General features: G+C 48.3%; 1 protein-coding gene and 1 long non-coding RNA gene across 5 annotated transcripts in view; one reads left to right on the top strand and one right to left on the bottom strand.

The window, feature by feature from the left end:
* TANGO6 (transport and golgi organization 6 homolog) overlaps window positions 1–26,958 on the bottom strand; it is a 46,376-nt gene that overhangs the window by 2,031 nt on the left and 17,387 nt on the right. For 2 of the 4 annotated variants that reach the window (XR_014159010.1, XM_081872385.1), the window contains exons 11-17: window positions 25,341–25,535; window positions 23,470–23,607; window positions 22,062–22,574; window positions 20,990–21,047; window positions 13,713–13,865; window positions 5,831–5,982; window positions 2,536–2,649 (exon numbers count right to left, since the gene is read on the bottom strand). Coding sequence is in view for 3 of the 4 variants with exons in the window: in XM_081872385.1 (XP_081728511.1) it covers window positions 2,536–2,649; window positions 5,831–5,982; window positions 13,713–13,865; window positions 20,990–21,047; window positions 22,062–22,574; window positions 23,470–23,607; window positions 25,341–25,535 (1,323 nt within the window). In the remaining variant the exon portion in view is untranslated. Of the gene's footprint in view, window positions 1–2,535; window positions 2,650–5,830; window positions 5,983–13,712; window positions 13,866–20,989; window positions 21,048–22,059; window positions 22,575–23,469; window positions 23,608–25,340; window positions 25,536–26,958 lie in introns of those variants that run through there. The other 2 variants (XM_081872386.1, XM_081872387.1) reach the window with 2 other exon arrangements.
* Window positions 13,762–17,600, top strand: LOC309347684. The gene is made up of 3 exons (XR_014159014.1): window positions 13,762–13,885; window positions 14,116–15,554; window positions 16,029–17,600. It is a non-coding gene; the product is annotated as an uncharacterized lncRNA (long non-coding RNA).

Genomic DNA, 26,958 nt, shown 5'->3' with positions numbered 1-26,958 from the left:
TAGCTGGCCCCTTGTAGACCTGTCACATTCTAGTCAAGGTGTGATAAAATGTTTATAACAAGTAAGAGCGAGGAATTAGTATACACCCATCTATCATCTTTTGGATTCTGAATCTAAGGTGCTCTACACACCCTTCTGCTTTGCCCAGGCTTCATTACAGACCCTGAGCACCTGAGATTAATTTGTGTAGTGAAAACACACTGCTGACCCTTGAACTACCGTACAGAGCTACCTGGTGGCAGGTAATGGAGCTTGCAATGATCTAAACAGAGTTGCCTTGCTGCATGACACATTGAGAAAAGATAATGGTGATTTCCCAGAACTTTCAATGTTGGGAAAGCAAAACAGCAAAAAAGAAAATGAAAGTCAGTAAAAGCCAGAAAGCTGCAGATGGGAACCTGCACTGGGTCAAAACTTGCAAAATTGCAGCCATGATTGTGCTGGAGGTAAGAAGGCAACTCTTGTGCTGGTTCAGTTCAAATTTGGCATGAGGGCTCCCGTCCTCATTTTCTCCTGAGGTGCAGAGCCCAACAGGAAAAGCATCCACTGGCGCGAGGATGCAATGGGGTCATAAGGCAAAGAGTTTTGCTCAGCCTGAAAGGTTCCTAATTTCAACGTGAGCTTGTGCAGGGGAATTTGATGAGAGAGCCACAGGAGCAACCAAATTGTGGGCCTGGCCTGCAAAGGTGTGTGCATTCGCAGAGGGCTGGATTCCCCCCCCCCGCCCCCCCGAAAGGCAGTTGGAGAGTGACTTGTGCATAAATGCCCTTTTCATTTCAGGTGCCTGGCACTGAGGCTCCTGCCTGTCCAAAGGTAGAAAGAGAAGCAGCCTTGCCAAAGAAACAGCACTGCTGTGCAGGAGAGGCAGAGAGTCAAGCAGCTTCTCTCAGAGCCCAGCATGGCTAGCCCATCCCCACAGGGCTTGGCTAAGAGCGAAGGTAGAAAGGAGCAGAAGGAAGAAGACACAATCCCTGGGCTTCCTGGATGGGGCACTCCCCAGTGTCCTGCCAAAAGAGATCCACTGGTGGCAGCTTGCCCAGGGCTCCTGGCCTGCACCTGGCCAACCATGCCAAGGCAGCTCCACCTGATGCTGCTGCGCTTTGAAACTCAGGTGGGCAGCCTGTAGAAGGCACAAGTCCCAGCAGGCCTCATTCACTATACACAGCCTCAATACAAGGAATACATCCCAAAACCCTCAGCAGTTTGGCAACTTGCTTATCTCCTTTGGGAAGTTTGCTGATTGTTTTTGAATTTTATTATTAACCATGCAGAGGCTCTAATGGAGTAACATTCATCTCCTATTCTTAAAAGGAAGTGGCCTGTGAGACCATTTATGGGGTGGGGGCAGAGAGAAACTTGGAAATAAAAAATGAACAATTTATGTTATGGAATAATGGGGAAAGGGATTAAAATCCAAAAACCCTCCCCCAAATACTCCTGCTCAATGAAGACCTAAAGATTTTCATTTCTCTGCTGCTACTCTGCAATTGTTTTATCCCTGTTTGACAATGTCAGGGAAACTGCATGTATATTGTATCTTTGAGCTCCAGTGATATAAATTGGGTTTGGTACTGGCAGTCTAGTAAATACTAAAAAAAATTAATCCAAATATTTCCAAATGTCTTTTCCCTTTAAAAACTACAAGGGGGATAATGCTTTCTATGCTTTCAAAACTTTAGGAAGTATTTCCACCTCCCATTGTGTCGTTCATTCAAGGTCACTTCCACCCTCTGTAATAATCAAGGACAAGAGTGCAACAGCAGCAACAAGCTGAGAATATGGCTGGAGAGAAATCCTAGCAGGAACAGAATTTCCTGGGTCTGGATGGTGCTTCTACTGCCCTTTGCCTCAACTTGGGAGGCAATTCACCTTGGAAGGGCACCAGGGCAGTTCTAGAAGGCCACACCTTTCATTGACTGCCTGCAGCAACAATCAGATGAACATGATTCTTGTAATCTTTTTTCCAGTGAGTCAATGGTAGTTGCAAATGAAATTCCCACTGCTCAGAGCCAACTTCTGGGATAGAACCAGCTGTGGCAGTCTGAGCCTTGCTGCAAGGATGCTGCCCACACAGGAAAAGGGAAGAGGCAGCCTTCAGTCTGCTGCCCGAAAGCTAGCCGTTTATTTTGTGAAGGTGGCTTAATGTGTTCAGACCTTAATGGGTCTTATTTTGAGTAAAAGACTGTTTGCTCTTGAGTATAGGCTTTCACTTTCAGGACTGAAAGAGGTTCTGTTGCTAGGCTATAGAGGGGAGAAGACCTACAGTTGAGACATGATAGGCAATTTTCACAACATAAATGGCGGCTTCTGGGCACCAGCTCAAGGTGCGCCTCTCCTTTTACTTTTTGTCCATTTTCTTTGGTGTTGCCCCCGTTCCACTTCTCTTCACACAGGGCACTTGCAGGGCAAACCACAGCTCTGGCCCTAGGGGGAGTGGGGAAAAACTTTTACCTCCAGTCTCAACCATAAAAGCAGAGGAGCCTGGGCTACAGGGCATCTCTCTTTTGGGCAGAATCAAGAAGGGAAGCAGCTCACCTCCACCGCTCTCGTGCTGAGGCCGCGCAGCAGAAGCACCACCACATGGACGGCTGCTCTCCGCACTTCAACCTGACCGTCGGTCTTCGCTATTGCTGTCAGACATGAGGTCACCTGTCAGACAGATAAAGTCATAGGCCCTATTAGGACAGGCAGACTACTTTGCCCACCTGTGATGGTCTGTGGGCTGGGGACTCAGGAGTGCCTGCACAGCAAACCTGAGCGCAAAATCAAAGCCCACCACACCAGAACAGTCAAGAGAATAGGAGGTTGATCTTTCCAGCCCCACCTAAAGACTGAACCTGGGACCTTCTGGATGCAAAGCAGATGCTCTGCCATTGAGCGACAGCCTTTGCTCTAAAACCCATTGTGGAATGCTGCGCTAAGGAAACTTAAGTGAGAGAGGAAGAAGTTTTCTTCCCCATCTCGGTGGGAAGGGTCAGTATTGCAAACTCCTGAGCAAAGGCAGCTACTCCTGCCTTGGAGCTTATTCACATTCATGGCATGGAAACTGCCACCCAGCTTGTGGTGAGTGGGCAGAACTCCTGTTTCCTGGCCTCCAAGGAGGTCCCTGCTGCTGGTTCTGAAACTGGCAGAGAAGCCTCTGCCCTGCACAGAGTTCCCCACTGTAGCCTCCTTCCTTCAGCTCAAGGGCAGCATTTTCCCCTCCCCCTCTGCAGCAGCTCCTGCTGAATCAGCTGGCACCTGGCCCGCTGCAGAGCCAGAAGCATCCTTCTCTCTCTCCCTCCTCACACATGGAAAAGTGCGGCTTGAAATCTGCACCAAGCCACCCACCTCCTCCCAGTGTGCTGCTGTAGATGCACGGGAGCTATAGCAATAGGCAGCAGCCGAGCTGTCATGCACAGCTCCTGACACCAAGAGGGCATTCACACCTCCTGCTATTCCAGCTTCAGCACTGCAGGAAGGAGGAGGGGAAGCAGCTGCTTTGCATGCAAAAGGCGCCTTGTTCAATCCTGCCAGGTGACACCTCTCCAATTAAAATAATCTCACATATGTAGCAGGTGATGAGCAAGCTTTCTCTTTTTGCTCAATACCCTGGAGAGCCTGCTGCTGTACAGAGCAGACACTGCTGAGCTAGACAGACAAAGGGTATGACCTGCTACATAAGGCTGCTTCCAATGCGCCCAGCAGGGTTCTTTCAAACCTTTGTGGGAATGAAGCTTATGATCATTTTACCTAGATACCCCGTAATGTGCTTTTTTAATGAATAAAAAAACCAGCCTATTTTACTCATAGCTATTGAGGACAAAGGTTGTGTACGCACTATGTTTTTAAGGCACATTAAAAGCACACAGACCCACACACCTCAAATAAACTTGGGGACTGGTTTGTTAAGGGTTGCTGGGATTTGTATTACTGTGAGGGGTCAATAATAGTGCCCAGAATTCTTTGAGGGAAAGAAGGTGATTTGAATGTGCTTCAAAGGTACATTGTAAACACAGTGGTCCAATTATGGACTTCTTTTCCACCCCATAGCCCTTTTCACATATACGTATGGGTGGCTTGCAGTTTCTCACCTGTGGTAGCAATTAGGATGTCATTCTGTTTTAACTAAACACCAAACAAAAGGCTGCAATATGTAGTGTGTGCCTCTGCATATTAGTTAACGCTGGACAGAGCTTCCATCAGGTTTCTCAACCCAGCAGGAGGGTCAGGGTCAGGTGACCCTGAAATGGCACACAACATGCCTCTGAACTTATTATCCTTGGAGGTAGCCCCCAAAAGCATTACTGTGCAGAATCCAGAGAACTGATCCCTCCTGCCTATGAATACCAAGATGTACCTGCCTGGTGGGCACATATTTCCATGGCACCCATCTCCATAGCACCGAAGTGCATCATTGGACGCAAGAGCATTCACAGCCCTGCTCCAGCTAGTTGTTGGAGAAGTGGCAGAGGGCAAATGGAAAACACAGACTTCTTGGCTGTTAAGGGTCCATTCAGCAACCTTCCAGGCAGCAAAAGGCACACCCTAGCTTCCAGTAAGACTTACTTACTAGGTCAGGGGTAGGCAACCTAAGGTCCGTGGGCCAGATGCGGCCCAATCGCCTTCTCAATCCGGCCTGTGGACAGTCCGGGAATCAGCGTGTTTTTACATAAGAAGAATGTGTCTTTTTATTTAAAATGCATCTCTGGATTATTTGTGGGGCATAGGAATTCGTTCATCCCCCCCTCCCCCATATATAGTCCAGCCCACCACATGGTCTGAGGGACAGTGGACCAGCCCACAGCTGAAAAAGGTTGCTGACCCCTGTACTAGATACTTAGCATTGTGCTTGGCCTGTGGCTCTCATCTCTGCAAAGAAAGCTGCCTTTTACCAAGTCAGATCATTGGGTCCATCTGGCTCAGTCCTATCTGCAGTGAATAGCAGAGGCTCTCTAGGTTTCAGACAGGGATATTCCCAGCCCTGGCTAGAGACCCCAGGGGTTGAATCTGGAGCCCTTCTGCATGCAAAGCAGATGCTCTACCACTGAGCTACGGAGGAGGAGAAAATACAGATACAAAAACCCAGGAGAGGTTGGGGAGGCTGAGGTAGGGTTGTGACTCATTGATAGAGCATTGGCTTTGCAGGCAGAAGGTCCCTGGTTCAGTTCCTGGCGTCTCTTAGTAGGGCTGGGGACGTCTCCTGTCTAAAACCCTGCAGTGGTGATGCCAGTCAGAACAGACAATGTTGAGCTAGATGGGCCAATAGCCTGACTCGGTATGAGGCAGGTGTTCCGCAGCTTGACACAGAAATGCATGGTTGTGAGTGTTCTGTCCCTGGAGCACCCAGTTGTGGCTCTGATGGACTTAACCTTGAAAGACACCAGTCAAACTGCCCATGTTTAATGGAAGATACCCAATTATCAAACAGGACAGTGGAGAGTGTTTTAGTGGGCAGAAGGCGAAAGGCACTGGAAAGCGTTACGCTGTCTGAAAAAAAGAAGTCTGTGAGAATGCTCTACAGCGGCCTTCCCCAACACAGTGCCCTCCAGATGCTTTGAACTGCAGCACTCATCTGTCCCAGTATCACATGACTGTGCTGCCTGGGGCTAATGGGAGTCTAAAACATCTACGTGGAGTGCACTAGGCAGAGGGAGTATGTTGAAGGGGCTCTCAGAAGCCAAAGAGGCAAAAGGAATTCATAGCATGGGGGGTATATACCAGCACTAATCAGGCCACAGGTTTCCATTTGGGAGGAAGTTATATAAGCCTCCCCTTCCAAGCATGCCACCCCAGTAGCCATGTTCCAGTAGCAACAAAAGCTTTAGAGAGGAGGTGATGTGGCCAATACCTCATGGACCACAGAGCCCAGCTGAAAATGAAGTATCTGGCACAGCTCTCCCAGATTGGACAGGCTGCTTGCCCTAAGAGTGCCATCCAGATCTCTTGCTCCTCGCAGAAAGGCGTGGATCAGGTTGTCTCGGTGTGAGAAGGCCATGTCTCCTGTAAGAGTGGGAGCGGAGGAGAGAAAGGTTCTGATTATTTAAGTCACTCACCTTTTGCAGAACAGAGCTCTGTACTATGGAGAAGAAGTAGACAAAGAGATAGAGAATGTATTAAACTTATCACCCATGAAAAATACATAAAACTTGTTAAGCAAGAGCTTTGGCTGGGTGGGGGCCAGCACTGTTGATATCTCTTGGGGAAAAGTGGCCTGCTCCATGGAGGACACAACGAGATGGGCAGAGATAAGGAACCAAGGGCAAATGGAGATCCCAGGCTTTTGGTGCATTGCCACCTCCCTTCCATCAGCAATGATTTTCCGACTCACGTGTAAACCACCAGACAGTGCAGGTGGTTGGCAGAGGATAGCTCTGCTGGAGGTGGCAGCGTCACACAGCCTGGACAATAAAGCTGTGGTGGTTTAAATTGAAAACCTATCTATCACATGGCAATGAGCTGCAGCTCCAATCTAGAAGTCACCTTGGCCAGCGGTGCTCTGCTATCGACCAGTCAAGATCACACGCTTTGGTGAGTGTTCACAGCTGACCAGGCGCCTGGCCCATCTGCACAACCCCCCCTTCTTATGCAACCATCCACTGGCCTGTGGTTCAGAGCGTCAGCTGTCAGCATGTGTGCCCATGGGCATCTACAATGTGACGCCAGTTTTCCTGGACTCACCTCTGACCTCTGATCTGTGGGCAGCCCAGCCTCTTGTGGCTTCTGTGCAGGAGGATCCCCAGCCAGTCCTAGCTAATGACCTAGTGATTTTTGTTGCACCTTTTGAGCAGGTTCCCAGGATGGCTGGTCAGGCAGCCACCTGTTAGGAAAGGTGATGCTTCTTACTGCCCCAAATTCCTCTTCTCTGGCCAGAAGAGGAATCCTGAAGTCAATTCTTGCTGACTTGGGAGCAGATTTTTCTCTTACTGAGAGAGAGAGAAAGAGTAAGAGTGTCTGGGACTTTGCAGCGCTGCTCACCCTGACCCAACAAGCAGCACTCCTACAGATACATGAACAGCTGCTGGTGCAAAAAGCTCATTCTTTTCAGGGAAGGAGTGATGTGAACTTCAACCCGGAAGGATGTTTTCAATTCTGCTCTCACTACTGCTTGCCCTTACTTCCCCATCTATAAAATGGGAGGAAGGACACTTCCAAAATGACTCTGGTCACAGGGGCTGAAAGGCTCCGGTCCAGCCCTCTTAATCTTTGCAGTCAGTTCTGGACCACAATGCTGCAAAAGTCCCTGGGATTTTGTAGTGAGTAGTGAGTAGGGCTGTGGGTGTGGAAGTAGCCATATTCCTGTGCCTCAAAATGGTTGCTGTTAAGATGCCCAAACTCAGAACCATGAAGAACCAACCCATGTAAAATGGATCTAGGGGTCTTGTTAGACCACAGGCTTAATGTAAGTCAACAATGTGAAAAAGGTATCACAGTTTTAGAAGGATATTGGCAAGTTTGAATGTGTGCAAAGGAGAACAACCAAGATGATAAAAGTACTGGAAACCAAGTCTTATGAGGAACACTTGAGGGAGCTGGGTATGTTTAGCCTAGAAAAGAGAAGCCATTTTTAAATATCTGAAGGGGTGGCACATGGAGGATGGAGCAAACTTGTTTTCTGCTGCTCCAGAGGATGGGACCTGAACCAATGGATTCAAATTACAAGAAAGGACAGCAAGAGCTATTCAACAGTAGAATGAATTACCTCAGAAGGAGGTGGATGTTCCTTCACTGGAGGTTTTAAAACACGTCGGGTGGTCATCTGTCAGGCAGCTGTGATTCCTGCATCGCAGGTGGTTGAACTAGATGACCCTTGGGGTGGATCCCTTCCAATTCTACAATTCCATGATTCTAGATTCTATGATTCGCATGCAACAGAATAGAATGTGGCTGTCATGTCAGTCCCAAGGGGGTCAGGCAGAAGGTAACATCATGCCTTTTACTAACGACACCAATTTAATGCCAGTCTAAGAGTACGCCAGCTTTCTTTCAAGTTTCACAAAATTATTCATCAGAGAATGGAGAGGAAGCAAATATACACAACCTGGATTTCTGTTTGCCCATTCAGAGGCCACAGCAGACCAAGTGCATTAGAAACAGCAAAGCGTGTGAAAACTAGAGTGAGCAATCCGATTGCGCTCCTTAACCCATGACACAGAACAGCAAAGGGCAACAAGTCTAGAAGGAAGAGCCAGAAGACTTTTGCTCTGTGGCAAATGCTCCCCCACCTGCTGCCGCTGTGACTAAGTAGAACCAGTGGGGTGTGCAAACTTGCTGCTGCAGAAATATTGGGTGGGTGGGGGGAGCACAATGAGGCAGGACTGAATGTGGGTTTATTCAAGCACTCAGACAAGAACAAGAGTTACATAACAGGCCACTTCTGAACTGGATACACCCTGGCGCTTCCTGCCACACTGTCAGGCAGGCACAGGATGAAAGGGTAATCCCTTAATTTTCATTAGCCGCCTCTCTGGTTCCCCCTGAATTCCAAAGCATACAAATCCCTTCCCCCCACTGGTCTTTGTCTCACCTGCATGTCAATGGGACAAAAGGCACACACATATGCATCTGCCCTGAAGGGGCTTCAGCCATGGAGGAGGAGTGGGGGAGGGATGCCAGCTGAGGGTACCTCTGCTGCTGCACATTTACAACCTTTGCTCTGTTTTCTCAACTCTTAAGCTAAGAACCAACCTCAAATTCTGTATCTTGAACAACTTGTGCACAGTAAGCAGAATCTTGTAGATATCTTTATTCCACAAAAATCCATTTTGGCTCTGTGACCAGCACAAGCCCAGCTTTGGTCTCAGGTACCAGCTGCCTCTGCACGCACATTTTCAAGCTGTAAAGTCTATAGTGGTAGTACTTGGGGTGAGATGGGGAGCTGTCTACTCTGCTGAAGGAAATTAGCTTGCATCCCTCCTAACTGTTAACACCCCCCACCCCTTGGTGGGATGCAAGGCCTGCAGTGCACCAACCCACCCAGGGTGTCAGAAGCATCTCCCTCCCAGGCGCCCCTAGACAGCTGAGGAGGAGGAGGAGGTCTAATTATTATGACTCTTGCCTACGAAAGCAGCACTTTTCCTGGATCAGGAGCTGAATGAACAAAGCAGGTTCCCTCCCAGCCCCCTCCCCCATGCAGTGAATGATCCCTGAATAAGAAGAGGAAGTGTCTCAGCTGACATCCTGGGGGAAGGTTTAATGTGTTTAAACTCAGTTGATAATGCAAATCCTTCAGCAATGCCTGGAAGGGGGAGAGGAGAAGCACCTCTTTCCTCCCCACCCCAAGAGAAGAAAAATGAGACTACACAGGCACATATAAGCCACAGTTCTAGCTGCTCCCCCCCCCCCCAAACTCCTGAAGTTACACACAACGGGGGTCAGGTTGCACAGATTCCCTTTCCTTCCTTAACTGTTCTAGCCAGCTGACAGATCTCAACTTGTCTTCAGCTTTCTGCTGCCTGAAGAAGAAAATCTGCTTTCTAATGAGGGCTGACATGAAAGCAGCAGAACTGTTGCAAACCAGCCGCTCCCTCCTGGGATGCAGGCGGTCTGCTTGCGCAGGAGTTGTCCCTTTGCAAAAGGCATCCCAGAGCTTAGGGCATTTGCTGCAGTCAAGACCTGCAGGGCAGGGTTCGCTGAGGCACCCCACCTCCCATCCTCCCGTCCTCCTTCTTCCCAGAGCATCACTGGAGTCCTTCTCCTCAGCAACAGATGCATCTGTGCCATGATGGAGCAGATGGGTCAAAATTAGGCCCCTTTTGCTTCCAGCAGTAAGTCATAGTTTTGTAGTGGTGCAACTCTCGCTATTACACTGCCACAAAGGCAGAATAACCAACATTACTTTGGAAAGGTTTTCCTCCACACCAGAGATACCAATATCCAGAGGTGCAGAAGGGTTTTTGCCACAGCCAGCACTCCCTGCAGCCGTTTGGAGCAGAGACAACCCCAAAGCAAAGCAAATCCCAGAAAAGATTAGCAGCAGGGGGTGGGGAAGGAAATCCAGTGATTTTTAAGAATAGCGAGCACAGTCTTAAATAGTGCTGTAGTGTTGAAAAATGTGAAGACGTACAAAACACTTTGGTTTAATTTGGTCTATAAATAGACAGACTAGTTGGTGCATGCCAAATAGGGGGCTGTGCTGACAGCGGTGCAAGAACCAGGGTGGGTAGGAGTGGCACAGGCTGGGAGTGAAGTATGACACCTCAGCAGCCTCAAGAGACCCTCATTCAGATCAACAGCCCCACACCCATGACCAAGCAGTGGGAGAAGCCACAACACACACAGCCTCATAGCTGCAGTCCCCAGGAGTGTTGGGGTGTGTGTGTGTGTTTGTGTGTCAAAGCCCAGGGCTGTTGTCGGGGTCAGGGGGCTTGAGCTCCAAGTCTTTTCCCCTGGGGTAGATATCTCCTGTACCTTCTCCCCTTTATTTCTTTAAATTACTCCCCCTCTGAAACTTAGCCTCAGTTTGCATTAGCACATGCAGATTTGTATCATGGGCCTGGGGCCTCAAAATTCTTTTAAGTCAATCACTGAGCACCTAAGTGGCCAAAGAGCTTCCATTCATTAAAAAAACCCCCCAAAAAACTTCTAGAAGATTAACAATAAAAAGCAATGGGAATAGGGCAGAAATATAAGAAAATTGTGACTTGAAAAGCTTTCCTGATGTTTAGCTGACTAGGAAGGACAGGGACCACCCCCCTTCCCCCAAAAAGCACTCTTGCTGGGGGCAGGGAAAGCAGGAGCGAGCAGCACCTTGAAAAGAAAAAGAAAAGAAAAGAGAAGAGAGGAGGGTAAAGCCCTGACACACAGGGGAGCAATTATGCTATTATCTTTAAAGAAAGGGCCCTTTGCCAGCAGCAACTCATCAGTGAGCCAAGAGAATTTTCCAGCCGATGAGGTGTCTGAGTGCACCTTCTTTCTAGCTGCAAGAAGAAAAAGCAGCTGCACAGACCAGGCACAGCAGTGGGGAGCAGGGAGTAGAGGGTGCGCCAATCACTGCCAAAAGGGCAACATAGCACCAAAAGGGCCACATGCTCTACCTTCACAATTGGAGGTAGTATATGTTTCTGGAGGACCTAACCAGAAGCCCAGTAGTAGGCCAATTGGTACCAAAAAAAGATAAGATCTTTTTTATGTATGCAACTACAGCAGCAAGAATACTTCTAGCAAAGTATTGGAAGATGCAAGAACTACCTACTCTGGAAGAATGGCAGACAAAGGTGACTGAATTTATGGGACTGGCAGAGATGACCGGCAGAATCCGTGATCAGAGGAAGGAGACGGTGGAAGAGGACTGGAAAAAATTTAAATTATATCTTAAGAACTGTTGCAAAATTCTGGACTGATAAAATGTCAAGGGTTAAGAAATAGAGAATTATAGTTGGAAATATTTAAGTTAAGAAAATCATGAAGGAAATCAAATTTTGAAAAGGAATGAAGGATTGCTAAAAATTTTGGACACAGGGGTGCAGTGAAGGGGAGGCATGGGGAAGTCATGTATTGTTTGTTTGTTTGTTTAATTTTGTGTTTTTTGTTTTATGAAAATTAATAAAAATTATTTTTTAAAAAAAACAGAAGCCCAGTAGTGAAGGTGGTTGTGTTGCCATGGAGAAGCTCCCCTCCTCATCCCTGAAGGGCAGCAAAACCAGAGAGAGGAAGGGGGCAAACAGGTGGGTAGATTCATTCAGGAGATCTGAGCTGGTACCAGCTGTGCTCTATTTGAAGGCAGCTTTGCAAGAATCCAATGCTGCGTATGCTTGTGTGACAGGGTTGCTTGTTTGCCAGGTATCGATGAACCTGCTCATAAAATCACAGACCTGCTGAGGAAAACAAAACTCTGGCATTGCTTTTGCACATGTGTGAACTTCAAGGAGTTACTTTAAAGAGCCATTGGACTGTATCCAACTAAGTTATCCTTGGACTAGATAAGATTAATGGGCCTAACTTAGCCATGCTCATTCCTTTCAAGGGGTCTGCTCCAAGGAATGCTGGGCACAATTCATTGTGCTGAATGCCAACAGTTATGTTGGAACAAGGCCTATAACCAGGTGGTTAATTGCCAAATTTCACAGCCTGGAGCCTTGTCTCTTCAGAGGCCCCATTCTTTGCCCAGAAATGCTAAAGTCTCTTAGAATATGATTTATGCTTGGAGTGGGCAACCAGTCACTCAGAAGAAGCACACAATATTCCGATTTGGTCTGAGTGAAAGGGCAGTCAAGGTAGATGCAGCTTGGCCCACAAACAGGAGTTTTCAATCTGGGGGTGCATGTTGTACTTTGGAAGCTTATCAGAAGATCAGTATTAATGGCAGAGAGGCTTCCTCACCACCACAACCACCCCTTTCTTGCAATGCATGATCAGATGGAAGTGTCAGGAGTGTTCTAGGTCACCTGTTCAGTACATAATGGTCAACAGCGTGGCCCTGGTGCCTGAGTGTGCACTTGTCCCAGGATCCTTTACATCATGCAGGGCTTCTCAAGCAGACAAGCTGATGTCAAATAGGCCAGTTCCCTCAACGCAAAAAGCGTGAAAATCAGAAGAGGTCCTCACACACTGAACATCTGTTTGAGAAAATATTTATTTAGCTGCCACAGAAGCCAAACCAAGGAGGAAACCCTGTAATCCCCCCTCTCTTTTATCAAACTAAAAGATTTAAAAGCCAGTCTTTTAGCCATTTTCTGCTTCAGACAAACAGGTGGGATGCACAGATGGAGAAACATCTGGGCCAGATGGTAATTTAATGAGTTAGGCTCAACATATATAAAGCACAATAAGGCTAAATTGGCCAAGCAGGATTTGCAGCACAGAGTGCAGGGAGCAATCTGTTCGCTGGCAACAGCAGTGGACAAAAGACTTGAGATGGCTGTGGTGGCACCATCAAGACTGGCTCGTGCACCCTGCTAAGCTGGTACCTGTCCCCCTAGACCCCAGTTGTGTAGAGGAGCTTGGATGCCACCAAGAAGCAATCACTTTAACAAACAAAAACCTTTAAAGAAAGGCCTAGGTTCCAGAGAACTCAGCCACTGTCATGCCCAGACAAGTCACAGAGCTCCAGTCTTAGGGAAACAGCAGGCAATGCAGCCAAGTTTTATAATGGTGCCTTGTAACATGCAGGAAACTGGTGGGCAATTCCTGAACTTCCATTTATGGGGAAATGAAGCAAGGAGAAAATTAATAGTGCCGTTAAATAGCATGCACAGATTCTAATACAACTTGAGGCCTAGAAAAAGGAGGTGACTCATTCCCTTAGACATGCCTAATTTTCCTTTGTAAGGGCAGGGCATGCTGTGTTACTCCAATCTGTGCCAGAGGACGTGACTCCAAAGCCAGGGGAGGTTGACCTGGGTGGGTCCCAACAGTAGCTTCCCCTGCTGTCAGTTTGGTGCTTAGGCACCTGAAGGCAAAGATGCTGCTATGGAAGAAGGAGCAGGGATCTCTTCTAGCACGGCTCTGTCCAGGTGGAATGTTCTGCCCACACACTGAACAGCAAAGCTAGAGGCATCTGTTGATTGTGAAGGCTGGGTACCAAGCTGCCAAGGAACATCAATGCTGTTTGGCACTCTGCACTTAGTACAACCAGTTGTGGGTTTTATATCAGTAAATGAGCATTACTCAACTTCCTGGACAAGCGTGATTATAAAGCCAGCATAGGCCTCCTCAGAGCCACATGTTCTGGTGCTCCACACGCTGCTGGAGCAGCTCTGGCACAAAATTCCCAGTGGGAGCTGCAAACTCACCTAGTGCCCGTGTGATGCGCATCAGGGCCTCCCCCACTTTCATCCTGGTCTCTACCGTCTGTGCTTCCTGTGTGCCTGGATGAGCGCTCCCATATTGGGCCAGCAGGTAGGGAAGGACTCGCTCTGGGAATGCATCCGACAGCAGCACAACACCTGAAGATCAGGAGAAAGATGTTAAGTGATTAAGTTAACTTTATGAGAATATAGGTTTTGGAAAAGCGTTAAAATGATATACACTGAAATTCAACCAAGGGGACATGAGGAAGTCGCTTAACAATGTTAATAAGATTAGTCTTAATAAGGTTAGGATTTTTTTTTTTTTGTTGGTGTGTTTAAAAATTTGTGGAAAACCAATAAAATTTATTGGGGGGGGGGGGAAACACCGGAAGATCAGGAGAAAGAGAAGCACCAGGGAGTGACATAGAAGGCAGGCATTGGCAACTGTGTGGACCGATGTCCAAGATGCTAGTGGGGATACTTTGAAATGATGGCTTTTTGAGCCCTTTCCCAGCTCTCCAATTCCAAATCCAGAGGGGATAGCAGAGAAAGAACTGCCTCAAAAGAAAGGAGGAGAGGTTGACAATGAGATTCACACAGAGGACTTGGAAGGATTGAGCAATGTGCCTAAGAAAGGTAGAATAGTTTTAAGTGATCTTTTATTGCCCACCTGGATAATTATTCAGATTTTATTTTTTGCCCTTGTCCAAAGGGTGTTTATAAAAGCCTTATTGCCACATTGCCTTATCCTGGGAGTGGAGATTCCCTAGATGTTGTTGATCTCCCATCAGTCCCAGCCAGCATGATTAGCAGGGATGGGAGCTATAGTCCAGAAACAACGGAAAAACCCTCAATTCTTCAGCCCTGTTGGCAGTGTGGGAGCTTTGCCAGCTTAATACAGCTCTCTTGCAAGGCAAAACAAACCAGAACAAGCCTCAAAAAGGGAATTCCCAACACATGGGAAAGAATTGCCTCTGAAGCAGAATTGACCTACAGGAAACTAGAAACCCCTGGCTTGGCAAAGCACCACACGCCTTTGCTAACCTGGTGCCTTCCCTGGCTGAAGCTGATGAGAGTTGTAATCCAAAATATATGTAGGGCACCAGGTTGTCATAGGCAGCAACAAAAGGTGCCAACTTAACCAGCTTCAACTCTGTCCTGATGGTGGCTGTGCCAAAAAGACCACATTCCCAAAGTGGTAGCTGCATTCATGTGCAGCAACAAGGTGGCAAAGTTCTGGATGTCCTCAGAGATGAGCCGGCAAAGACCGGCTTCATCAGATGCCATCCACAAATCACAATAGCAGAAAGGTGCTACTTACAAAGGTTCATGTCATGTGAGTCACTGCCCCTGGAAGAGGCAAGGGCAGCACCAGGGAATCAAGCCTAACTCTGGCCCATTGAAGAGAACTAGAATCAAGGTCTCCCTTCTGAATGTGCTCCTAGAAGTGTTGTGTGTCCTACAGCCTTGCTCCAAGAAGTCATGGCAGCATTCTACAGTCAAGCCAGAGTAAACAGTGGGGAGGAAGCACGCTTCACTTAACTGCAAGTTCCACCACAGAACCATCAGAGCTGTGAAAACAGCCCAGGTCCTACTGGGCCATGCCCAACACCTTTAGTTCAATAGTTGTTTGATTTGGCCTTGAAGGCCCAGGTTACGACCTCAACCCTTTGAGATGATGCGGATGCAGCTGTCTTTCACATCCCTTTGATCTCCAGTTCCAGATCAGACATGCCTCTGGGCTCAGGAAGAAAAAATGGAGGAGGAGGGAGGAAAATGCGCTGGGGATTAGAAGCAGCAGGTTGTTGGGAAAATAGGTATTATGGGATTGTTACATCTGCTAAGGCAGGGGTCTGCAACCTTTAAGACAAAAAGAGCCACTTGGACCCGTTTCCGAAGAAAAAACAACTGGGAGCCGCAAAACTCGTCATTATAAAAATAACTTTTTTGTCACTTTTTTATTATTTCTTTGTTTGACCCCTCAGAATTACTCCTGCTCATAGAAATAAACGTTAAATTAACAAGCTACCTTTTTTTATGTGTGTGTTCTTCACTCCCCTGCAAAACAGTGACCAGCGTACATGCCCCTTACAATGTAGTGGGCGGGTGGGCGGGAAGGTGACGTCGGGACGGTGCGTGACTAACGCATGCACCGCCCCCATGCGACGTCACAGCCAGTACAGTGCCCTCCACAGTGGGGAGTGTTGGGGCGCACAATGCGCCTCCTTCCCTCGCTAGTATCCGCCCCGGAGCCACGGCAAAGGTGTAAAAGAGCCACATGCGGCTCCGGAGCCGCGGGTTGCTGACCCCTGTGCTAAGGGCATTGTCAGCTGGTGGCGGAGTGGGATGACTAGGCTCCATTTGGGAACTCAAGCACCTGTTGCTGTGCTTGACAGAGAGCCAAGGCTTCCTATCCCCATGCTAGGTGGCCTGCCTCTCAGCCTAACCTACCTCATAGGGTGGTTGTGTGGATTAACTGAGGAGAACCATGTACACCACATAGAGCTCCTTGGTGAAAATGTGGGTTATAAATGCAATAAATAAATAAATGAGAGTTCACAGGCTGAAGAATCATATATGATATAATAACTGTTCCTAACATTTACCTGGACTAATTTGGAAAGGAAAAATTATGTTTTCCCTTACTCCAGGTCTCCTGGACCAAGCCAAAGTTTAGCCCTTAAAGCTTCTCTCTGAAAGTGCAAAAGGAAAGGCCATGGACTGGAGCTTGTTGCAGAAAAGGCTAGCATAGGAGGCAGCACTTCACAACACACATGGGGTTATTTCCACCTTAAGAGCTGAGGCTGGCACACGCCACAGCTTGCCCAAGGCCTCCCCGGGAACAGGGCTCCAACCGCTAAGTTGCCCAAGCCCAAGGCCCAAACTGACAATAAAAAGCTGTGTGGGAAAACCCACATGAAAAAAATGGAACAGGGAGCTCTAGGGCAGAGGGGAGCAGAATTCCTCTTTAAAGAGTTGGCTTGAAGAAGATGAGAAACCTCCTCCTCCTCCATGAACAGAACCACGGAGAGGAAAAAGGCTCCAATGAGGCCATTTGAGGTAGCCCCTAAACTGGCTCAGCTGGAGCTGCCTATGGCTCTAGGGCACAGGTGGCCAACTTCCAGCTCTGAGGCCTGATCTGCCCACCCTCAAGCTTCAAGCAATTTTTTCAGTCCCCAGCCAAAACCCCACTAACTTTGGCAGTGGGGTCAAAAGTGTGGGGAAGTGAAGCAGACACAGTGCTGGAACAGGCAATACTCTGTGCTCAGGAACAGATGCAAATTGCCCCCTCCTTGGTTACCACAACATTAACAGAGGGGGCAATAAGCCCCCTTCTGCTGATCCAGAAAGATTTTCATTTATGTAGGGCTGTAAGGTGGCGGTTTGCCCTGGATCCTAGGCAAGTCAATTGAACAATTGCATTTTTGGGCCTTTTTAGAGCTCAACAACTTTCAGGGTGTCCTGGTTTTTACTTTTTGAAATATGGCAACCCTAATTTATGTATTTGTTTAACATTTACAGTGCATCAAAGGATCTCGGGGTGGTATACATGGTTCTCCCCCTCCCCATGTTATCCTCACAACAACCCTGTAAGGTAGGTTAGGCTGAGAGACCAACTGATGCAAGGTTACCCAGCGAGCATCTCATGGCTGCATGGGGATCTGAACCCTGGTCTCCCAGCTTAGTCCAACACTCCAATCACTACAGATGGGGCAGGGAAGGCTGTGTGTACATGACAGTGTGCAGGGTGGCTATACCCACCTCTGGCCCTCAGAGAGCGTGGCCAAGGGTGAATGTGGCTCTTGTGCCAAAAAAGGTTATGCTGGAAGTGCAATGATCCTGCCCCCTTTCTCAGTTGTTTAGGCTTGCTTGCTTCCTTCTGCAGCAGGTAAGTTGTGTGCTTTCTCTGTGATACCATCCGCCAGGGAGTCTTGAGAATCACAGAGGACTCTGTCCCCCACTCTGGGTGCAGTAAACAGTGCTCTGGACACTTTAAAGCTCTAGGGGCTCAAAGCAGCGTAAAGCAAAATTCCGCTTCCAAGTTTATTTTTTAACTGTGGGTCCATCGCAAAATATCCAATACTGAATACATGCGAACCACACATTGTCAACAGCAGGTTCAAGGACCACATCCAAGGTACAATTACAATTTCTTCCTGTGGCTCAGACTGGCTGAAACCTGCCAATATCCTGGTTCTGTGCTTCCCCCCGCCTTTTCTTTTGAGAACAATCATGTTACTCATTTCCGGCTTGTAAAGCAATGGGCTAGTAAATCTGCAATGAGACAGCAATACTTTTATGTGGGGGGTGCGGGAGGGAAGACTGTGGGGCCTGGAGCATCTTTGGGGATGCCAAGCAGTGAGTCAGTGGCAGAGGCTACCTGGCCAAGACTGAAGTCTCTCCTGCCCTGCTTATTTTCAGCTGCTTGTCTAGCTGGAAATGGCAGGGAGATGTATGTTCTGGAATGGGGTGCATGCGTGTTGGCAGCCAGATGGCTCTTTGGGGGAAAGGGCAGCGGGTAAGATGTGACAGCTGCCCCACATCTTAGCCTCTCCCCTACATCGTCCCAGCCCTTTTGAGGCAATGCCGACGTGACTCTCAAAGCTGAGCTTAGCACTTTGCTTCTGACTCAGTCCCCCTGGCAAAGTGGGAGGGTTCATCAAAGCCATCGCAAAGTTGCTAAACGTGCAAGGATCAATGCTTTCCATGTCACTGGTGGGAGTGGCAAGATGTCTTTCGCCTGCAGGGCACACATGAGCCCTTCACAGGCTCAAGCCAACACAAGTACAGGAAGGAAAAGGCAGGCCAAGGAGGTTCCCCCTTCAGCTCTTTGGGTGTTGCAGCCAGAAGAGCAGGTCCTCTGTATTCCCTCTCTCCCACCTTCTTCTACCTGACAGGCGTCTGAGCCAGGGGCTTCCTGCTGGGACTTCCCAGGTGCCCTATACAAACTGCACAGAAAAGGTGCAGCATGAACTTTGCAAGGGTTGAAGACTTCCTCCTCCTGAAGCAACTGGGAGATTTTTTTATCCATCCATCACCTTATTTATGGGTCTTCCTGCCCAACCCCACAGTACTTTAAATAAGTGTTTGTTACTCATCCTGAGCCCTTAGGATGTTACTGGGATAAAAATCTGAATTATTATGAATTGCACTGCACAATGAGGAAAGGGAGCTGGCTCGCACCCAAATGCCTCCTTACACTTTGAGGGTGCCAAGGAATCCCGAGAAGAAACAGTGAAAAAATCCATTGGCCCAGAAAGCTGGTGGTGGATACTATTACTGTCCCACTTTCCTCGCCTCTGTCTCTATGAAAAAGAGGTGGGAGGCCTCTTTCAGCCTCCATTTAGCCCAAAATATATGCTACTCTGCAGTGAAGCTTTCAGGACAGTTTTCAAAAACAAGATAAAAAGCCCACAACACATAAATACATGGGAAGAGGAATCCCATACCCCTGTTATGCTAGACTGCAAGAGGAGTTTGGCTCTTGGATCAGGTTAAAGGCCTATATAGTCAGGTATCCTGTTCTCATAGCAACCAACTAGATGCTTTTGATGAAGTCCGCAAGCAAGCAAGTCTGACTGCAACAACTCTCCCTGCTTGTGATTCCCCGCAACTGGTATTCAGAGGCAGACTGCCTTCAACACTGGAGGTTAAAACACAGCCATCAGGATTACACGGCTACACCAGGACTGGAGGTATGGTGCAAGTGTGCTCCTTCCCTGCACTGCCCCTGGCTCAGACCAGCAGAATGGCCAAATTGGGGTGATGTTCTGAGAAAGTTCTCTCTCTGGTTGCCATCTGCCTTAACAGGGCAACTGGTGAAGAGCCACTGAAGTTTGACTCTACCAAGGCAAAAAGGTGGACTCCTTTTGCTCCAAGAAACCACAGCATCTCAGACCTCCCTGTGTTGCAATCTTGAGTTCAGCCTAGAATGTTCCTCTTTCCTTCTGCACTATCTGTACACAGCAGCTGATTAATTATGGACCCGGAGACATACACAACATTCATTCAGCACCCTGCTACCACTGCCAACACACAAGTATGGGGGCTACCTTGGAACGACTCCTCCAGGACACACTGTACAAAGGGATGAAGTAACAGGGAACACAATTCTGTTGAATACAGGATGCCACAGTGCTCGTTTCCTAAGAAGACAGCCAGGGACACTGGCTACCAGCTCAATATTTGCACAGCATATCTGCCTGGCTTATACCAGGTCACCTTGCTATTCTTCAGAAGGAAGCCAGTGAGAGATTGCTTTGTTCAAGGAATTAGTGGTGGCTTCTTCCAAAAGGAGGAGAGCAGAGATGCTGCCAATGGACAGGAGAGGAAGTGAGAGTTGATCGGAAGGACGATGTCCAAGCAAATTGCACAGACCAGTATAACTGGCAATGAGACCAGGCCAATTCCAGTTTTCAGATGACCAAGAAGAATTCAGGGAAGAGCTGTGGCTCTGTGGTAGGGCACTTGCTTTGCATGTGCAAGGTTCCAGGTTCAATCCCCACATTCCCAGGTGGGGCTGGAAAGGAACAACTCCCTGCCTGAACCCCTGGAGGGCTGCTGCCAGTCACTGTAGAGGCAGTCCTTGGCTAGGTGACACAATGGACTGACTCAGCATAAGACCATGTACCTGATGTCAGCTGATGCTCTACTGTGCTCACATGCCCAGCATCTTCATGCTTAGTACCTTTCCAGAGAAACACTTAACTGTCTCCCAGCCACTTCTGGAGAACAAATGCCTCCTTCACCTGGGATAAGGAAAACAGCATTTGCTCAGCAGAGCCACTGAGCCGTGAAGCAGCATTTGAATTACTAGAGAGTCTGGGGTGTGAGGATATACACTTTTCTTTTATGTCAGCAGCTTTAGCTGATTTTTAAAAACGTAACCCAGTGGACGGGGCTAAAACTGGAGGGAATCAGGTTGTGGGGCTTCTTGATTTTATTAATGGCTGCCCCTCACTCCTCTTCTTCCAGTAAATTGAGTAGTGTTGTGAAACTCCACATCTCAACACACAAAATGCAAAAGTGGAAGCTGGGCAGAAGCAACCTCTCAAACACCTCCTATTCCTAGGAGTGAGGGTGGGAGATCTTAGTGCCCCTAAACTAGATCCAGCCAGGTGATCTGTCCTTTTTTAAAATTCATGTCCAAGCAGCACAGCTTTCCACAGACAAGGAGCTTGGTGTTGGCCGCTACATAATTAGTCTGGCTAGACAGCAAAAAGCTTCTATTTTCATTCTCAGCAGAACTCAACACAAACAGCCAGATTCTGCCTGCTTACCTTGGATAGCAGAAAGATAAACAAAGGAATCCTCATGCTCCAAATTTTCCAAAAAAACCTGGAAGGATAAAGTCCAAGAATCACCTAACTTGCATTCAAGTAGGATAGTCTTCATAGCCTCAGTGCTGATAACTTCTCAACAGAAGACAGTATCTCCTACATCCCTCATGTCACACACAAACCAAAAAATCCAGAGGTTTTGCTAACTGAAAACAGTCAGTGGTATAGCATCTGCTTTGCAGAAGGTGTCCCCAGATTGAATCCCCAGTGGCATCTCCAAGTATTGCTGGGAGAGACTCCCAGCCTAAAACTGTGAGATGGACCAAGGGTCTGCCTTGTATAAGGTGGCTTCCTATGTCAGCTTAACTGGCAATTGACATCTAGGCAGGGAAGAAGGAATCCTGGAGGTTTTTGGAACCCATCATGGATTTGACTGTTTTGACAGAGGGAAGGGGTCAGATGCCCATGTTTAGAACTGGCTTCCTCAACCAATGAGAGAGAGGTGTCTCAGCCAGCATGTGGATGATGCCCTGCTATACCAGCCTGTGTTAACTCAAACTAGAAGTACTCCTGGCATGATGTACCAAAGGAAGAAAAGAGAGGGTCACACCCCACCAAAAAGGAGAAGGGTCTCCCTTACTTTTCAGGGCATTGAAGACTACTATCTGTTGTAGGGCAAATGCTAGTGACTTAAAAATTAAACTTCCACATTACCCTCCCCCTGCGAAAAAAGGCGTGCAGGTATCTACAAGTGGTTACAATAGCTTTTGCTAACCCAGTGCCCTCTAGATTTGGACCACAACTCCCATCAAACCCAGCCAGAACAGCTGAGCTTGCTAGGGCTGATGGGAACTGTAGTCCAAAACATCTGGCATGCAGCAGATGGGCAAAGGTCAGGTCTACTTAAACCACCAGCAATATGCCAGGGTTTCAAAGTTAGTTCTTCCATGCAGGAACACCCTTAGTTGGACAGGCCATCACTAAAGGGAGTATGAAAGCAATGAAGGCGCGCACGCACTGCAGCCTCGTGGGTGTTCTCAGAGGACTAACACAGTGTACTCTGAGTGTCTACCTTCAGCAGCTTCTCTTGAATCTTCAAGGCTTCAGAGTCCCTCTGCTCTATCAAGCGGGAAAGACTACGCAAGGCAGCTGCTCGTGCTGGAATGTCTGGGTCATAAACTGATAAGAGAAGTTCTTGCAGGTCCTGAGATCCACAGCCTGGCTCTGCAACAGATTCCCCAGCCAGAGGCCCTCTTGGTGGGTTGGAAATGGGGTCTGTGCCTGAGCTGCTCTCCATGTGGTCCTGTGGCAGAGCCGCCTTGGGCTTGGAGGTCTCTCTAGGGGGCCTTTTGGTGAGGCCTTGTCTTACGAGAGCTCTTGGTTTGAGTGCCACTCCTGCATCACTCTTGCCCAGGGTACTTTGCGCAGCAGAGCTGACTGTCTCCGTGGAAAAAGCTCCGTGGGTGCAGATGGTGATACGCAAGTCAGCAGCAAGCTCCTGGATGACAGGCTCTGGATGAACGTGGGAGAGATCCTCCAGCAGGGGCACCAGCCCCTTCAGGGAAGCAAAGTCGGCCGGTTTCAGCTGCAGAGAGATCATCAAGCATGTTAGTCCAGCCGCAAAGAAAGACAGAATCAGGGCTTCTCCTGAGAACTTTCCCCAGGGCTGAAGGGAGGCTGTGTCAGGGGAAGGAACTGTAGGAAGGAAGCCTTTGCTGTGGTTACCGTTATGGGTGTATATGAAGGATCTGGCAGGGGAGATAAGATCATGCCCCAAGCCTACAGGTGCAAAGAGCGGATGGGGTGGGAAAGGAGCCGCTTTCTGGGACTCGTGCTAAGGGCCTTGGGGAACATCTCAGGTGGTGGATTGCAAAGTAGCTGAAGAGCAAGACAGGATGGGCAGAATTCACAGTACATATGCTGGAAACGGTCCACTTGAAATCTGGACAACCCACTGCTGCACCCAGCATTGTTACCACACCAAGAACCACCTGCCCCTCCCCAACAACTTATTTTTAAGCAGCTTCTTAATGTGGCATTATTATAGTAGTACGTAGATTTCTGCAATTTGCCTTGTGTGTTAACCAGAGTGGAGGAAAATTATGTAAATAAGATCATCTTCATCACTCAAGGGCTTTCTGGAAACCACATCCGACTTCAGCAAGAGGTGGTGCAAGTTTTGCTAGGGCCAGTGTGAAAAAAAAAGGCTATGGGAGAGGAAAGAATAAATTGATGTCTAGAACCAGACCCACCAGGCAGCGACTTTTAAAACTTCCACTGTCATCTAGCAGCAACCATTCCATCAGGATATGGCAGAGGGACCCAGGGCCTGGCTCCACTGGCTCAGCTAGCCATCTTTAGGCTCTTTCCATTGCAGCCATCTTTAGGCTACACATACGATGGTCTCTCTGTCACAGGGATGAGAGCAGGGGCACAAGAGCGAACCAGCCCTGATCCCCCCAACTGCCCCACAGTCTCACCTGCACTGCCCCTCCTAGTATGGCAGCCACCAGTCCCATAGCCATGCTCAGTGTCTGGGCTTCCACAGTGCTACCCCCTGAGCTGCAAGTGAGACTTGCACAAGCCCGCTGCAGAGTTGTTGCCACGAATTCCACAACCTAGAGAGACAGAAGCAAAGGGAGATTATCATGTCATTCAGCTGAAAGACTGCCAAGACCTCAAAGACACAGTGTACATCTATCTCAACAAACTCTCCAGAGTGTAACCAGAAGCTTGTTTATACAATCAAAATTAAGGACTCTTATCCTGAGGTTATTACTCAGAGGATTCTGGGGGCATTTCAGCTACACTCCATCACTGACAACCTCAGGCCACTTCACAGGCCACTGGTTTCCGCAAGGAACTGCAATATCAACAGCTCCCATCCTTGCCAAGGACCAGAAATTCTCCTTCTGCTGATATCAGCCTGGATTTGCCCCTTGACTATGGAAACAGTACCAGCAGTTTGGGTCTATCTTAATAAAAGTATTGCCCATCTGTGGGTTTTGAAACCATGTGTAGTAATGACTTGGAACCCCAGAGAGTGGGTTTAAAGTGCAGCAATGTAGGACTCTCTAGACATGCAAACAGCCATGTAGCAGAATGCAACTCACAAGGGCTTATTGTCAGGGATGGGGAACTTGTGACCCTCCAAATGTTGTTGGACTACAACCCCCCTCCCCCATCATCTGTGACCATTGGCCATGCTGGTTGGTGCTGCTAGATCAATAATCTAGGAAGCTGCTTTGTGCCAAGTCAGACCAATGGTCCATTTAGCCCAGTACTGTCTACACAGACTGCCAGGGGTTCTCCAGGATTCCAGACTGGGTACATTCTCATCCCTATCTGGAAACACTGGGGATCAAAACCAGGTTCTTCTTCCATTGAGTTATGTCCCTTCCCAGCAGCTACCCAGATGCTTCTGGGAAGCCTTCAAGCAGGGTGCGAGGGCCATGGTTGTCCATCATTGTATGCACCTCTGAACATGAACCTAGGCAGCCCTCTGGCAGGGAAGTCAAGGTCCCCTTGAATTTCTCTACCCTAAATAAAATAAAACCCTCAGGGAGCCAAGAGATCTCCCCTCTCTTTCTTAGGGCGGCAGCATGGCAAATTACTGTTAGTATTGGTTCCCTTGGGGCATTGCACCCATCTCTTTTTCTGATCTCAGAACAGGCAATTATAAGCCCGGGCCCAAGCAAATTCTCCCTGCCAGGTGTGTCTGGTACCAGGTGTATCTGGAGGGCAAAGAGGGAGGTGGCGGAGGGGAGTTTAGTAACTAAATCCATTAACCAGCCGCCTCCTGGGGAAAACAAACTCCTTTGGGTTTCCTTGACATGCTTGTCTTTTCAACAAACTGCCTAATTATTCAAGTAAAAGACAAAGGGAGGGAGGAAGATTAGGTTTTGTGCACTCAACAAGTCTGTTTTTGTGGAAGACTATTGGATACTTTTGTTCTTTCTAGGTCTCAGAAGAAAACTTTGCACTCAAAGCAGCTTCTCTCACTTGACAGTTTTGCTTTCCCCCACCCCACCTGCCACCACCAAATCTCACAACCAGGCATTTTGAGCAACCTCCTCAGCTTTCCAAGGCTTGAAATTAACACAGCCCTTCCCCCACCCCTTTCTGCTGGCCACCTAGCCTAGTGAAACTGGTACGGCACCTAAGGAAGGGGGAGGGGAGTCTGCTTCCGCTGTGACCACCCAGGCTGCTCCCAAGAATCACTCAGCCTGGGGTCTCAAAAAATCCCTCTGCTGGCCCTGAAGTCACCACCAATGGGTGATGTGGCAAACTCCCCTCCCAATCGTAGACTTCTTGTCCGATTGCAGCTCGGGAGACCACAGCCTCAACGAACCTGTGAGATGTCTGTGAACAGTGCATCGGAGATCCTCTCGCACATCATGCCAACCAACTGCAGCACCTGCAGCTGCCTCTCTTGCTGCTCAAGGCCAGGGCTGCAGCACTGCTCCAGGTCCAGAGGGCTGTTGCAGGAGGAGAGTGGGGCAGACTCCATTTTGTAAGCACCCTGTCCAGCCATGCGTGTCAGCTCCTGTCAGAGGGAGGGGGGCAGAATGGAAGAAGAAAAAAACCCCAGGCATTTAATCAGAGGAATGCACATAGGAAAAGGCACATATACAGTGGTGCCTCGCAAGACGAAATTAATCCGTTCCGCGAGTCTCTTCGTCTAGCGGTTTTTTCGTCTTGCGAAGCAAGCCCATTGACGGCTTAGCGGATTAGCGCTATTAGAGGCTTTTAGTGGCTTTTAGCGGCTTTTAGCGGTTTATCGGCTTAGCGGATCAGCTGATAAGCGGCTTAGCGGCTTAGAAAAAGGGGGGGGGGGAGAACCCACAGGAACTCACAAGACATTTTCGTCTTGCGAAGCAAGCCCATAGGAAATTCGTTTTGCGAATCACCTCCAAAACGGAAAATCCTTTCGTCTAGTGGGTTTTCCGTCTTGCGAGGCATTCGTCTTGCGGGGCACCACTGTATATTGCTTTGGCATGTTAGTGCACTTTGGCCAGCACATTGCTGGTCAATGGGAAAGGTTGAGATCTACAAGGAAGCAGAGGCTTAATTTGTTCTATGAAGACAACTTTCTGCTTTTTCTTAGGTAGACAAGTTGCTTTGGGAAGAAATTTCTGAGGCACATATACATGTACATATGAAAATGACAGCAACATGCATTGTTGGGATTCTTCATCTGTGGCAAAAAGCTAACCAACAAATCCCTTGCTTCATCCCCACAGACACATCACAGTTCACTGAAAGATATTGCAGAAAAGGCCTTAGGAACCTTATACTGAGTCAGACCATCTAGCTCAGTATTGTCTACACTTACTGACATTGTTTCTCCAGTTGCAGACTGCGGTCTTTTCTAGCCCTACCTGGAGATGCCAGGAAATGAGCCTAAGACCTTCTGCATGCAAAGCAGGTTCTCTGCCACTGAGCCACAGCCCTTCCTTGTGCCTTGCAGAGGCAGGAACAGGTCTAGGACACAGACAGCAGCTGAGGCAGCAGCTTTAGGGATGATTCTAAGCTATTTACCTCCATTTTTACATGCTATTTATAGAGCACTGGGGCATACTATGAATTATTAAGTAAATATTGTTGAATAGTAAACACAGAGAACAAGTAGAGGAGGGCTGGATGGACACCCACCCACAAACAGGAAGCCCCCTCCCCCCTGGAGAGGGATTATATCCATAGCTGTGAAACCCACAATTACACTTCAAAGATTCTCCTGTTGTCAAAACAGCCCCAGAAGGAACAGCAGTTAACCCTTTCCCACATTGACATCCGCTGTGCAGGAGGCAGACACAAAAAACCCTGCCATTAGCATCCATCTGTAACACTGCAATATTTGTACAGCAAAACTTCACTGTCAGGAGTATGCACATACTTTAATCAGCTGCTTTCACTCAAAAGGGGCTCCAGCGAATTTCCAGAGCATCTTTCCTCCCAACTATATGCCC

The sequence above is a fragment of the Podarcis erhardii genome, assembly GCF_964252035.2.
Source record: "Podarcis erhardii genome assembly, chromosome: 7".
Classification (NCBI taxonomy): domain Eukaryota; kingdom Metazoa; phylum Chordata; class Lepidosauria; order Squamata; family Lacertidae; genus Podarcis; species Podarcis erhardii.
The sequence above is the reverse complement of the archived record's forward strand: the minus strand, read 5'-3'. Positions and strand labels throughout refer to the sequence as shown.